Here is a 16,114-nt window from a genome sequence, read left to right on the forward strand (position 1 = left end):
ACCGGTCTTCTATGGGGAAAAACACCAGTCCTGTATGGGGCAGAGCACTGGTCCTGTGTGGGATAGGGTGTCAAGCCGGTATGGGGCAGAGCACCAGTCCAGTATGGGGAAGACCACTGGCTCTGTATGAGGCAGACCACTTATTCTGTATGGGGAAGACCACAGGTCCTGCATGGGGCACAGCATCAGTCCTGTAGGGGACAGAGCACTGGTCCTGTATGGGTTAGGGCACCTGTCCTATATGGGACTGGGCACCGGTCTAGTATCGGGAAGAGCAGTTCTGTATGGGCTACAGCACTGGTCCTGTATGATGTAGGGCATCAGTCCTGTATGAGGCAAAACCTTGGTCCTGTATGAGGAAGATCACCAGTGCTGTATGGGGCACAGCACCAGTCCTGTATGAGGCAGAGCACTGGTCCTGTATGGGGCACAGCACTGGTCCTGTATGGGGCACAGCACCAGTCCTGTATGAGGCAGAGCACTGGTCCTGTATGGGGCACAGCACCGGTCCTGTATGAGGAAGAACACTGGTCCTGTATGGGGCACAGCACCCGCCCTGTATGAGGCAGAGCGCTGGTCCTGTATGGGGCACAGCACCCGCCCTGTATGAGGCAGAGCACTGGTCCTGTATGGGGCACAGCACCGGTCCTGTATGATGAAGAGCACTGGTCCTGTATGGGGCACAGCACCAGTCCTGTATGAGGAAGAGCACTGGTCCTGTATGGGGCACAGCACCAGTCCTGTATGAGGCAGAGCACTGGTCCTGTATGGGGCACAGCACCGGTCCTGTATGATGAAGAGCACTGGTCCTGTATGGGGCACAGCACCAGTCCTGTATGAGGAAGATCACTGGTCCTGTATGGGGCACAGCACCAGTCCTGTATGAGGAAGAGCACTGGTCCTGTATGGGGCACAGCACCGGTCCTGTATGATGAAGAGCACTGGTCCTGTATGGGGCACAGCACCAGTCCTGTATGAGGAAGAGCACTGGTCCTGTATGGGGTACAGCACCAGTCCTGTATGAGGAAGAGCACTGGTCCTGTATGGGGCACAGCACCGGTCCTGTATGAGGAAGAGCACTGGTCCTGTATGGGGCACAGCACCAGTCCTGTATGAGGAAGAGCACTGGTCCTGTATGAGGCACAGCACCAGTCTTGTATGAGGAAGGGCACCGGTCCTGTATGGGGCACATTGTTGGCACTGTATGGGGCACAGCGTAAGTCCTGTATGAGGCAGAGCACCGGTCCTGTATGGGGCACAGCACCATTAATGTATGAGGAAGAGTACCAGTCCTGTATAGGGCACAGCACCAGTCCTATATGAGGAAAAGCACCGGTCCTGTATGGGGCACAGTACCAGTCCTGTATAAGGAAGAACACTGGACCTGTATGGGGCAGAGCATCATTTTTTTATGGGGCAGAGAACCGGTCCTTTATAGGGTAGGGTGCCAGTCCTGTTATGAACTAGTTATAACTCCCATACACGTAACCATCATTCCGATCGCCCCAACTCAAAAGCAATAGACAGCCAGATCTTAATGTGATTTTCCATATATGGGGAACATTAGGCTGGACAGATGTCAAAAAGTTCACTCAATTCATCTCAATCTGATAAAACCCCATAAGCACACATTTATCCATAAAGGGTCACTGGGAGTGTACTTCCTGCAGCTTGTGCTATGTAACTTCCTCTCCCATTCTGCTTATGGGATCACCAATTACATTTTGACTTCCAAAGCAGGCTTGAATCTGATTGGTGGTTTGGAGAAACATCTTAGTAGCGTGAGAGGCAGAAGGAGTCTGAATGGTGTTTCAACAACACAAGCAGGTGTTTTCCAGGATCATCAGATCAATGACTAACAAAAGGAGTTGTAGGGAAGTGGTCCACCACAGAAAAGCTCAGGTGAAAAACTGAAGGTTTAAATAGGGGTTTGAATCTGATTGGTTGCTGTGAGAAAAATCTTTGTAATGTGAGAGGCAGCAAGGAGCCTGAAGGGTGTTTCAACAACACAAGCAGGCATTTTCCAGGATCATCAGATTAACGACTAACATAAGGAGTTGAGGTGAATTGGTCCACCACAGCAACTCTGAGGTAAAAGACTGAAGGTTTGAATGTGATTGGCAGCTGTCAGAAACATTTTATTAGTGTGAGAGACAGCAAGAAACCTGAAGGGTGTTTCAACAACACAAGTGGGCAGTTTCTAGGATCATCAGATAAACGACTAACAAAAAGTGTTGAGGTGAATTGATTCACCACAGCAACTTTGAGGAATAAAAACGGAAGGTTTGAATCGGATTAGCAGCTGTCAGAAACATCTCAATGGTGTGAGAGGCAGTAAGGAGCCTGATGGGTGTTTCAACAACACAAGCAGGCGTTTTCCAGGATCATCAGACTAATGCTTAACAAAAGGAGTTGTGGGGAGGTGGTCCACCACCACAGCAAAGCTCAGGTGAAAAACTGAAGGTTTGAATTTGATTGGTGGTTGTCAGAAATATCTTAATAGTGTAAGAGGCAGCAAGGAGCCTAAAAGGTGTTTCAAAAACACAAGCAGGCGTTTTCCAGGATCATCAGACTAGTGCCTAACAGCGGTTAAAGTGAAATGGTCCACCACAGCAAAGCTGAAGTACTAAAGTAGGTTGTGCTCCTTGTATATGGATCAAAGTTTCATTTACAATTTTGAGTTGAGCACATGTGGATCTTTGTGACCCTTTTGTTATCTTTTCACCTGGAAATAGTACTCCACCTAAATGTTGGACCTCACCCAAAATGAAGTGATGTTGGGCAGGGTTCACTGCAGACTGGAAATCAACATTGAAAGACTTTCCTCCACTATCATCTTGGCAGGGTAAGCTCAGCTTTTTAGCTGAGCTATTATTGCAACCGACTCCAAAGGTTCCTATGGAGAATCTGTTAAAAGATGAGTGATAAGCATCTCTTTGTTCTGGTCCCTCTAGTGGACATTAGAGAGTACTCTCTAGGAATATATGTAGAATTAATTTAGGTCTCTGACTAAGCTCAGCTATAAGGTGGTGCTTGGTCTATCACAGCATATTCAGGGGATGCCTTTTCCCACCACTGTTTTGGAAATCAATACGGCCCAGCATGGGAAAGGTGGTCCCAAGCCATGTCCCTCTCCGCTCAAAATTGAGATTATTGGTTGGGTTGCTCTAAGCACTACTTCTGTGGAGCAAGGGGAGGTATCAGGGGCGGACTGACAACTCATGGGGCCCCCGGGCAATAGGAGATTATGGGGCCATCCGGCAATAGGAAATTATGGGGCCACCAGGCAATAGATTATGGGGCCACACAGTATACACACACATACAGTATACATACACAGTATACACACACAGACACACAATATACACACACAGAATACACATACACACACTGAAAAGTTACCCGAGAGGCAGGGTAGCTATAATCTTGTGATTTTTAAAAAAAACACAGATTCTTACATACTATCCCTGGTTTTATTAAGGCTGGCAACCCTGATAGGGGCCCCCTAGTGGCATGGGGCCCTCGGGCAGTGCCCGAGTTGCCGAATGGTCAGTCCGCCCCTTATTCAGGGGATGCCTTTTCCCACCACTGTTTTGGAAATCAATACGGCCCAGCATGGGAAAGGTGGTCCCAAGCCATGTCCCTCTCCGCTCAAAATTGAGATTTTTGGTTGGGTTGCTCTAAGCACTACTTCTGTCTACCATAAGGGAGGAAGGTGAGGTATCCAAAAAGAAGTTACAAGATAACAATAACTGCGTCCTCATTTCTTAGACCGTATTGTATGCAGCCCTGTTTCTATATCTATATGTCTACCCAGGGCCTGGACAAGGGGTGGACAGGAGGGAACGACTGCCCTGGGCGCAATGGTTTACTGCAGGGATGGGGGCACCCTAACCCTAAGGGAAGGGGGGGCGCAGTTTGGCATCTTTGCCCTGGGCGCTGGATGACCTTGTCCGGGTGATCTGCCAATATGGTTCCGGCTATCAGGATGGTTCCTGTAAGGACTGTGCAAGCGCAATCCTTGCTGACGGAAATCTCCGAACCTCGGCCGGCATCCAGGGCGACGTGGAATTTGAGGAAAGTGGCCAGTCGGCCTCACGTCCTTGCTTCGCTCGGACGGATCGCTCCACTCGCTCGGCCTCCTGGCTCTTTTTTTAGCATCCTCCAATCCACGGGGATGTCAAGGAATGAGCCTGGATGCCGGCCGAGGTTCAGAGATTTCCATCGGCAAGGATTGCGCCTGCGCAGTCCTTACAGGAACCAGATGATCTGAATAGGGGAACAATACCGCCAAGTCACCGGCACTGTGTCTACCATACATTAACAGTAGGCACGTCATGGAAGTATAAGTAGATCAGGTTGGCAGGTTGGCTAATATGTCTGATGCTATCCTTTAGAAAGTGTCACCTGATGGTAAGATGAAGTTAGCCTACATGCTAAATAAGAGGGTGTGCCCCTTTAGTCCAGCAATACACTACTTGACCTAATAACCTACATTTAAAACTGAACAAATAAGGTCACTTAACAACTCAGCCCTTTATAAACTATTGCCTATTACAGATGACCTCTTCAACCCATCCTAAATACCATCAATCAATAGACAGTTATTATGTATATCTTCCTATAACAAGCCTACGAAGCCCTGATAATCTCAAGTACATGTACTTACGAATCTTTCCCAGCATCATCTTGAAACTCTCTGAAATCAATGGCCAACCCTTATTAGATAACTAGCCGGCATTGTCTGAACTTTAAATATGTCTCTCATTACACCACTAGGCTCCCTAGTGGGACAGGCCTTTTAACCTATCGAACATGTCAATGTCAATAGGTCATTCGACAATCCACTGAGACTGACAGTTTGCACAACCTAGTAGGAAAGGCTACACTCCTCTATGTAGAGGATGAGCCTAAGTGCCCAGTTAGTTGTGACAGTTATAGATAAGGCAGGTCAACGTGACACTGGCTGTACAAGGAGCTTCATGTATAATCTATCAAGCATGCCACGTTTTTTTTAGATCTAGACAGATTTATTATAGGCTGAAGAAAGCAAAATGTCAACCAATCAAGCTTCATCCTCCATCTCAAACTGCAGTGAAAAATAACTGCCACAATCTGATTGGTTGCTTACACTTTCCTCTCCTCTAATTTGTAGACATTGGGGTAGATTCAGTAAAGAATTACGCCGGCGTATCCATAGATACGCCGCGTAATTCAAAAGTTGCGCCGGCGTATCTATTTTCTTTATTCAGAAAGCTAGATACGCCGACTGTAGCCTAAGATACGACTGGCATAAGTCTCTTACGCCGTCGTATCTTAGGGTGCATTCTGACGCTGGCCGCTAGGTGCCGTTCCCGTAGTTGTCAGCGTAGAGTATGCAAATTGCATACTTATGCCGATTCACAAACGTACGTGCGCCCGGCGGTCGTTTTTTACGTTGTTTGCGTACGTCGGTTTCGTCGTAAGGCTGCTCCTGCTATTAGGAGGCGCAGCCAATGGTAAGTATGGACGTCGTTCCCGCGTCGTGATTTTCAAATTTTACGTTGTTTGCGTAAGTCTTTCGTGAATGGCGCTGGACGCCATTTACGTTCACGTCGAAGCCAATGACGTCCTTGCGACGTCATTTACCGCAATGCACGTCGGAAAAATTTAGGGAAGGCGCATGCGCAGTACGTTCGGCGCGGGAACGCGCCTAATTTAAATGATCCACGCCCCCTACGGGATCATTTGAATTACGAGCGCTTACGCAAGCAAGTGCTTCGTGAATACAGCGTAGCTCCTGTAATTTACGGAGGCGTAGCGTAAAGACGAGACGCTGCGCCGCTGTATCAGTGCGCGCCCCTACCTGAATCTGGGCCATTGGCCCAAATTCACGTAGCTCGGCGCATCTTTGTGCCGGCGTAGCGCATCTCATATGAGCTACGCCGACGTAACATTGAGAGGCAAGCTGAGTATTCACAAAGCACTCGCTCCCATATTTACGCCAGCGTAACGTAAATAGGCCGGCGTAAGCCCGCCTAATTCAAAGTAGGCAGGTAGTGTTGTATTATAATGAATCGTGACCCCATGTAAATGAATGGCCGTACGAACAGCGCATGCGCGCGCATGTTCAGAATCACGTTGCATATACTCCCTAACCTACGCCCAGCCCCATTCACGTACGACTTACGTAAACGACGTAAAATACGACGGCTGTTCCGACGTTTGCGACGTCCATACCTTAACATGACTTACCCCTGCTTTATGAGGGGTAAACTTACGCCGGACGTACGCCTTACGTAAACGGCGTAGATTACTGCGACGGGCGTAAGTACGTTCTTGAATCGGCGTTTCTTGCTCATTTACATATTTGACGCGTAAATCAATGGAAGCGCCCCTTGCGGCCAGCGTAAATATGCGCCCAAGATACGACGGTCGTATCAAGCCAAAATTCAGGCGTATCTTGTTTCCTGAATCAGGCGCATAGATACGACGGCGCACATTAAGACTTACGCGGCGTATCTCGAGATACGACGACGTAAGCCGTACGTGAATCTGGGCCTCTTGTTCCTCAGAGAGAGCAGGCAACCAATAAAATGTTATCTGGGCTAGGCTGCTTTAGTCGAATAAATCTAATCTTTTTCCATAGACTTCGCTTTCCACAAAGCTGCACGCTCTCAAATAAGGGACTATCCCTTTAAGTCATTAAGCATTCTATTGTAATTAGGTTATTTTTGCTCCTGTATGACACACTTTGTTTAGCTAATGAAATGGGCTCCTATCCACAGATCTCTCAGTTCATATTTGATTGATCTTTAACCCATCAAACGTGCCTGGCATGCAATCCATCTGACTAGACGAAACACGTCAAGCTGCGTGTATATCCACTGCTAAACCTTTAACCTGCCTTTTGATCTTAAGGTAGTTTCCCCTTCATCTTTTCACGTAGATAGCCAGGTTGGTAGGTCTCCTACTATGCTAGATTGAACATTTAACCCCTGCACGATCTCTCTCTCTCTCTGATCTCACTTGGCGAACCACCAGCAGAGCTGTAGATCTTAGCACCTATACAAGAGAGACCTTTCACCTCTTTGACTGGCTGTCGTCTCTTCTGTCTGATCATACCTAAGGTTGCCTGTAAAAGTCAAGCTCCTGGCAAGTCCGTCAACCCATGCATGTACTGTAGACTGGCCCTTTAAATATGTCCTTTTAACTCTTCTTTTCTGATCTTAGGTGGGGACTCCCAAAACATGATCACGTCTGTAGACATCTGATGCTACACTAGATAGAATGGTTAATCTATTTGGCACACGGCTTCCATCAGATCAACCAAGGCCACATTTATTTATTTATATCTTCAAATACACAATCAGTTCTTAAGATTGCTGGATTAAATGATATAGAAGCGCCGGACAACTGTTATTATATTCCTCAGGTATCTCTCAGAACCATCTATTTATCTCTTCAAATACATGGCTCGGGTCTTAAGATCTGTGGAAGAAATTGACATAGAGGGCTTACCTTGTTTTCTCACAACTACCAGTTCTTACAGTGGTCATGGCTGACTATTTAACCCTTATTACCTTGTTTTCACACAACTGCCATTTCTTACAGTGGTCATGGCTGATTATTTAACCCTTATTACCTTATTTTCTCACAACTGCCATTTCTTACAGTGGTCATGGCTGACTATTTAACCCTTATTACCTTGTTTTCGCACAACTGCCATTTCTTACAGTGGTCATGGCTGATTATTTAACCCGTATTACTTTATTTTTGCACAACTGCCATTTCTGACAGTGGTCATGGCTGATTATTTAACCCTTATTACCTTATTTTCACACAACTGCCAGTTCTTACAATGGTCATGGCTGACTATTTAACCCTTATTACCTTATTTTCGCACAACTGCCATTTCTTACAGTGGTCATGGCTGACTATTTAACCCTTATTACCTTATTTTCACACAACTGCCAGTTCTTACAATGGTCATGGCTGACTATTTAACCCTTATTACCTTATTTTCGCACAACTGCCATTTCTTACAGTGGTCATGGCTGACTATTTAACCCTTATTACCTTATTTTCGCACAACTGCCATTTCTTACAGTGGTCATGGCTGATTATTTAACCCTTATTACCTTATTTTCACACAACTGCCAGTTCTTACAGTGGTCATGGCTGATTATTTAACCCCTATTACCTTTGTTTTCACACAACTGCCATTCCTTACAGTGGTCATGGCTGATTATTTAACCCTTATTACTTTATTTTTGCACAACTGCCATTTCTGACAGTGGTCATGGCTGATTATTTAACCCTTATTATCTTATTTTCTCACAACTGCCAGTTCCTACAATGGTCATGGCTGATTATTTAACCTTTATTACCTTATTTTTGCACAACTGCCATTACTTACAGTGGTCATGGCTAATTATTTAACAATTATTACCTTGATTTCTCACAACTGCCATTTCTTACAATGGTCATGGCTGATTATTTAACCCTTATTACCTTATTTTCTCACAACTGCCAGTTCTTACAATGGTCATTACTGGCTAACCCTTATTTCCACACAACTGCCATTTCCTACAGTGGTCATGGCTGATTATTTAAGCCTTATTTTCTCACAACTGGCATTTCTTACAGTGGTCATGGCTGATTATTTAACCCTTATTTTCTCACAACTGCCATTTCTTACAATGACCATGGTTGGTAATTTAACCCTTCCAATATCTCAGGATCTCTGAAATACAACTGTAGAGACACCTTGAACCACAAGCAACTATGATTGGATCTCTCTTATATCTTAGTGATGGTCTTCAGCTGCATGGGTCTACAGACCTCTGAAATTTAATTACATGGTAGTATTAACTCATGAAATACCCAAATATCAGTCATCCTCAATGTAGGGTCTGAAGGTCTTTGGGGAAAAAAAGTCATTGATAAAGGCATCACTGCCATTTTGGGACTATTTAACTCTTAAAATACACAAGATTAAAGATCGCTGGAATAAACGAACATGGAAGATTAAAATATACATGTTTAATCAATTTATTAGAACATTTAGAACTGCGTGGGCTCATATATATATATATACTTATCCAAGTTCAAGGATCCCTATGATAATTCCCAGGGTTTTGCACTTGACTCCTAACATACAAATCCAGGACTAAAAAAATCTCTGGAATAAAATGATATGGTGGTCTAAGGAGGCTATGATCAGATCATTCGATAAAAATCTCTGGAATAAAATGATATGGCGGTCTAAGGAGGCTATGATCAGATCGTTCGATAAAAATCTCTGGAATAAAATTATATGGTGGTCTAAGGAGGCTATGGTCAGATCGTTCGATAAAAATCTCTGGAATAAAATTATATGGTGGTCTAAGGAGGTTATGATCAGATCATTAGTTATTCAGGGCTGTCTATGTGACTTTTTAGATACATGTTCAGATCTGAACATTTCTACAATCAAATGACATAGTGGGTATTAAACGAAAAAAATTCACAAATGTCATTGGTTCTTTCTTTCATGTGCAGGACTGTCTGTTTAACTCTTTGAATGCCTTTTGAAGATGACATAATCCTTTCGATACACCTGTCATCTGATCTCCTAATTCTACAAACTCTTACATTTCTATGTCTAAAGACCTCTGGAATATAATTCCAAAGCCATATTAACCCAATAATTACAGGGCTGTCATTACATCTCTCTAGGTATTTCCACACTGTCTTCTTTACGCTACACGTAAATGCACCCATTAATCTCAGGAATAAAGCAAGGCGAAGCGATTAACCCCTTAAATACTTTTTCTTTCGTAGTTATCTGAGAATTTTTCCTAGTTATCTCTACCAAGTGTGAAGATTTCCAGTATATAATTGGCTTGAGGCACTATACCATTAAATGCACAACCATCATCAGATCACTCTTCGAATGCCAAGAACTGGCTACTTAACTCTTCCAATACCTATCCAAACCTGAAAATCTCCGGAATAAAAGAAATACAGGGGCATTACCCTAAGACCAGACCACACATCCAATTTTCAGAACCATTTAGCACTTTAGGTATCTGTATCAATATGAATACTTTTTGTACTTAAGAAAAAGACCAATAAAATAAATTGAAAACAGATCTGTATCAAGGTAGAACCCCTAGAAGGTTGAGGTTTCTTGAGATCCTACCTGAAACAATCTGCTTAACCCATTCCAAACCTATTCATGCCAGTTCTTTAACTGGAAAGGATCCTTTAGAACTGTTAGTGCTTCTTGGACTAACCCCCTAAACCCCAACAACCCCCTCCTTATTTTTTCCTCTGCTTGTAAATAGCTTGATTAACCTATAAGACAACCCCCAGACGGTAGATCTCGCCGCTCACACATTTGACTGACTAGTAAACCTATGAATCATGCCACTGATCTCAGTTCCCTCTGGATCACTCAACCCTTTACAGTCCTAATTTTTCCAAAGAGCTACATACAAAAAATACCAAAAATACAGCTAACCTTGTCCAGGTTTGCTCTTTATTGTACTAGGCATACCCCCACCCTATACAATGTCAGACCTTTAAACCAGACATCTGGTATCCCCATTATCCACACGCCCCCTATATATTGATAGATGCACATATACTATTACATTAGCTGGCTGGAAACAAGCAACAGGTAAGGGATTGTTTAACGTAAGCTAAGGATTTCTATCCCCCTTGATACGGAAAAGCTTGGGCTTACAATGTGACTGTATACACTCTATAAGATGTGCAAAGAGAGGGCTTACACATAATACACAAGGCAATATATCATACGTGGGAGAGCAGCAGGTGTGACAGCCTGCCAAAGGAGGGGGGGGTTAGATAAGGAGGGGGGTCAGATCAGGAGGGGGGCTCGAGATAGACATTGATATAAAGAGACAGACAGACAGACAGACAGACAAGGAGTGGGGTAAATAGAGATATTTCAGATCCAGTACTTACCAGATAGATGCTGCCTTGGACGAGGAATATAAAACAGCATTGTGTCAGCTGCATTTTGCTCAGCGCCTGAGTCTTGTAGCGTACACTCACCTGCGTTGAGCATCCATGTGTATGCTGTGAAGACCACAGCTAGAAATACACACGCAGCCTGACCACCTCACTAATTCCCCCCCCTCTTCGGTCTCTCGCACTTCTCTGTTCTTTCTCGCCCTACATAGGTGGCCCAGATCCCCTCCTCTTTCTCTCTTTCCAGTCTCAGCCTCTCTTTATCCCTTTATCATCACTCTTGCCGCTCTTGACTCTACACTTTTTTTTTTTGCCTTTTTTCTCTTGGCAGTGTATCCTTAAGCTGGTCTTCTCCACTTGCTCCCTGCCTCGCTTGTCCCTGCCGTCTCCGTTCTCCACCTGCTCCTCTTCTTCCTTTGCCCGTCACACACCTTTCTCCTCTTCTCTTGCTCTCATTGGCTCATCCCTCTTCTGCTTGTTCCCTCGCTTTTTTTTTTCTTCTCTCGAGCATCCCTCTCTCGCCAGGTCTGTGGCTTTCTCTATCACAGGGTCTACGAAACCCCCCCCAACCCCTTCCTCAACTATGCCTCTCGCTCTCCTTCTCCTTGTGTCTTTTTCCCTCTCTCTCTCTATCTGACCTTCTATCTCCCTCCCTTTTTCTCTCCTCCCATCAGACACTCTCCTACTGTCTGTCTGTCTCTTGGTCTCTGTACATCCCTCTGTGTTTTTCTCACGTACAAGTCCCCCCCCCTCCTATTTACAAACTGGTACCTCTCACCCTCTATTCATTTTTTTTAATATACTTCCACCCTTTAATTTATGCATTCAATATATTTTCATTGGTTACCACTGAGACAAAACATATACCCCTCCCAGTGAGATTTTGTCTGATTATTTTATTAAATTTTTTTTTTTAAACATAATCACTTTTATGTTCCTAAATCAAGTAATGCTTTCAGCTTGGCATCAGTTTTTTTTTTTTTAAAGATTGACAAATTCTTTATAAAATTATAACAGCCACCTTTCCATCATATGTCCCCAGACCGTCAACGAGTGTGGGGGGATTTCTGATCTGGACGCACCATTGCGAATGCGCATGAAAGCGGATTTTCGCACAGTCGTCCCTTGGTCAGGCTTATAAACAGGTACCGGCTGCATAATCCTTCTGAAAACGATGTCTAAAACTCTCTGTCTCTTTTAGACCATCCCCGTCTCTCGTTTTTTTTTTCTCCATCTCTCCCGTGCGCACTGGGTCAATATGCCGGGTTACGGACAAGGCTTTTCCAATTAAATTGATGTTTAGACAGACATTTTCATTCTCTGCATGTTAGTGCCAGGGAATAGAGAGGCCACCGCTACTTACTATCTGCTTTCATGACTGATCTAGGAAAAGGGAAAAAATAAATGAAAAAAGGGACCTATTAAGAAGGGATTCTACGGATGGAAGGAGGTATAAAGACATTTATAAGAACGAAGCAAAGGAGCCGTATGGGCAAAACTACACAGCGGAGTTACAATCTGTAGCTTTAGAATAATTCCATGGTGACAAATGTCTCATTTGCAGTCCATTGAAATAACTGTGTTGCAAACAAGAGGGTATTCACAATGCATTGAGTGATCAGATTCCCCCTTTGTAGTGTAATCTTAAAGAGAACCTGAAAGAAATTGCATACATTTATTATGATGCTGTTAGCATGTGCCATAAGTTGCAAGAATTCACCACCTACGTTGTTGCAAACTTTTCTAAGTACTAAACCCACGGAAACACCCCAGCGTAGGGATATAGATGGAATATAGCTGCTCCAATTTCAGCCAACTTCTGCTTGCAGTGTATGGCCCTATCGTCACCGCTCCGTTTAGCAAAAGTCAGTTGTTAAATTGACTTTTGTTGTAGGAGCCTGTTAGTAAGTTGTCAGTTGAACAGAGCCTGCATCCATGGGTGGGTGGGGTGTTTAAGCCTATAAAATTACTGATATCTTGGGGAAGAGGGATTGATTTGAGGAGGTTTTCAGTAATACTGGCGGTTCCAGATATGCTCAAATGTTTGTCAAAACCAGACCATCTTCCTGCACACAAAGCCAACTCCATAAAGATAAGATCTGAGAAGTTTGGTGTGGCGGAACTTAAAGGTTTGGACCTCAGCTCTGTTGAACATCTTTGGGATGAATTAGCAGGCCAATTGGGATCTTCTCATCCAACCTCAGTATCTGACCTTACACATGTTCTTTTGGCTGAATGGACACAAATTTACACAAACTCCAAAAACTTTTGAAAGCCGACTCTATAAAAGACATGGCTTGAAGAGTTTGGTGTGGAGGAACTCAAGTGGCCCACAAAGAGCCTGGACCTCAACCATGAAGAACATTTTTAGAATGAGTTGGAATTTCAAACTGGGAGTCATCTTCTTATCCAACCTCAGTACCTGACCTTAAACATGCACTTTTGGCTGAATGGACACAAATTAACACAAACTCCAAAAACGAAAGCGACTATATAAAGTCGTGGTGTGAGGAGTTTGGTGTGGAGGAACTCAGGTGTCCTGCAAAGAGCCTGGACCTCAACCATATTGAACACCTTTAGAATGAGTTGGAATGCCAAATTGTGAGTCATCTTCTCCTCCAATATTAGTATCTAACCTTACAAATGGTCTGGATCTCAGCTCTGTTGAACATCTTTGGGATGAATTAGAAGGCCAATTGGTAATCAGATCTTCTCATCCAACCTCAGTACCTGACCTTACACATGTTCTTTTGGCTGAATGGTCGCACATTCCCACAAATTCCAAAAACTTTTGAAAGCCGACTCTATAAAGACATGGTTTGTGGAGTTTGGTGTGGAGGAACTCAAGTGGCCTACAAAGAGCCTGGACCTCAACCATATAGAAAACATTTAGAATGAGTTGGAATGTCAAACTGGGAGTCATATTCTTATCCAACCTCAGTACCCGACCTTATACATGTTCTTTTGGCTGAATGGACACAAATTAATACAAACTGCAAAAACGAAAGCGACTATATAAAGTCATGGTGTGAGGAGTTTGGTGTAGAGGAACTCAGGTGTCCTGCAAAGAGCCTGGACCTCAACCATGTTGAACACCTTTAGAATAAGTTGGAATGCCAAATTGTGAGTCATCTTCTCCTCCAACATCAGTATTTAACCTTACAAATGCTCTTTTGGCTGATTGAGCACAATTTCTGACAGATACACTCCAAATATTTATGGAAAGCCTTCCCAGAAGACTGTTGTAGCCACAAAGGGAGGTCAACTTCATATTAATGTGCATGATTTTCGTTCTTACAGGATGTCTCCAATTTATAAGCCTAACTCAATGCCCTAATTGGGCAACTAAGTGGCAAATGAAGTTTAATGTTGATAAATGTAAAGTTATGCACTTGGGGGCTAAACATATGCATGTATCATATATACTAGGGGGGAGTACACCTCGAGGAATAATTAGTGGAGAAGGATCTGGGGGTTGTGGTAGATCATAAGCTTAATAATAACATGCAATGCCAAGCTGCAGTTTCTAAAGTGAGCAAAGTCCTTTCTTGTACTAAGAGAGGTATGGACTCCAGAGAGAGAGAGAGAGAGAGAGAGAGAGAGAGAGAGAGAGAGAGAGAGAGAGAGAGAATTTTGCCCCTGTAAAAATCATTAGTAAGACCTCATCTGGAATACTCAGTTCAGTTTGGGCTCCAGTTCTCAAAAAGGATATCGGGGATCTGGAGAAAGTGAGGGGAAGTGCAACCAAACTGATAAGAGGCATGGAGAAGCTCAGCTATGAGGAAAGATTAGCGGTAATGAATCTATTCCCTCTTGAGAAGAGAAGATTAAGGGGGGATATGATCAACATGTACAAATACATAAGTGGTCCATATAGTGAACTTGGTTTTGAGTTATTCCCTTTAAGGTCATCACGGAGGACAAGGGGGCACTTTTTACCTCTAGTGGAAAAAAGATTTCATCTCCAAATACGGAAAGGTTTCTTCACAGTAAGAGCTGTGAAAATGTGGAACAGACTCCCTCCAGAGTTGGTTCTGGCAAGCTGCGTAGATTGCTTTAAAAAGGCCTGGATTCTTTCCTAAATGTACATAGTATAACTGGGTACTAACATTTACAGGTAAAGTTGATCCGGGGAAAATCCGATTGCCTCTCGGGGGATCAGGAAGAATTTTTTTCCCCTGCTGAGGCCAATTGGAGCATGCTTTGCTGTTTTTTTTTTTTTACCAGGGAGGGTATAGCCTGTGGGAACTCTGACAAGCCGGTTTGGAACTTTCTTTTCTGCCTCGTGGGAACTCCTGCAAGCCAGTTTGGAACGTTCTTTCCTCAGGCTCTGTGGCCGAATGCAATGATTTAAAGCAAGGTACGTATATGCTGCTGAAAAAAATAGGGAGCAGTGTAACCCTTTATCACTTTGCTGAAATAGCTTTTTTTACAGAGTTCAATAGCTGAAGCACAAATTAAAGACAGCTGCGGGAGTCAGAGGTATGACACATCAGCCTGCCTCCCTGCTCTGTATGGAGTTTCCATTGTAGAGAGACACGCACAAAGCAAGAAGTTACTTCGGTGCTCCAGAATGCACTGCAAAATTCCGAATACAAGAACGTCTTCATATAACAATTTAAAATAATAACAAAAGCAGCTTGAGGTATATTTATTTAGCAGGTGTCTTGGTTCACCTGCGACCCCGCCGAGCTAGCCACCATGATGTACACAGGCTTTCCTGCCTGAGAGAAGGAGATTCTTAGTGACCACGAGGTAGTGAAAAAGATCAGACCTGAAGGTGAGATGCTGTCTCTCAGATGATCTCCCCACGCGATTAAGGCCCCCACCACCAGTCGGGACATCCAGCCTGAGAGAGGGGGATTCCAGGTGCATATCAAGGCACACCTGCACCGACGGTGAAGCATTCCAGTGTGAGGGGACTAGTTGGGTCACCAGGAAAGCCTGCTGTTCCAGGACGTTCATTTGGGCCTTGACCACAGGATTTGGTCAGAGGGTATTTTGCCCAACTGCAGGGAACAGAGAGACTGCACCATAGAAGGAGTATGAACACTGTATATAGACATCATTACTGGTAGTCATCTTGCTGACACTTGTAGTACCACAGGGATAAGGGATAAGGCTATCCATTTCTAGCACACTGTATACAGACATC

At 44.1% G+C, this 16,114-nt stretch overlaps 1 protein-coding gene across 1 annotated transcript in view; it reads right to left on the reverse strand.

Moving 5' to 3' along the window:
• The window catches only part of NXPH3 (neurexophilin 3), a 31,792-nt gene extending 20,215 nt beyond the window's left edge, over window positions 1-11,577 (reverse strand). The window contains exon 1 of the mRNA XM_040329793.1: window positions 10,954-11,577. Coding sequence (XP_040185727.1) covers window positions 10,954-11,007 — 54 coding nt within the window. The 5' untranslated portion in view covers window positions 11,008-11,577. The remainder of the gene's footprint in view (window positions 1-10,953) is intronic.
• Window positions 11,578-16,114: the final 4,537 nt, after the last annotated feature.

This window comes from Rana temporaria, chromosome 12, assembly GCF_905171775.1.
Source record: "Rana temporaria chromosome 12, aRanTem1.1, whole genome shotgun sequence".
In the NCBI taxonomy this organism is placed as follows: domain Eukaryota; kingdom Metazoa; phylum Chordata; class Amphibia; order Anura; family Ranidae; genus Rana; species Rana temporaria.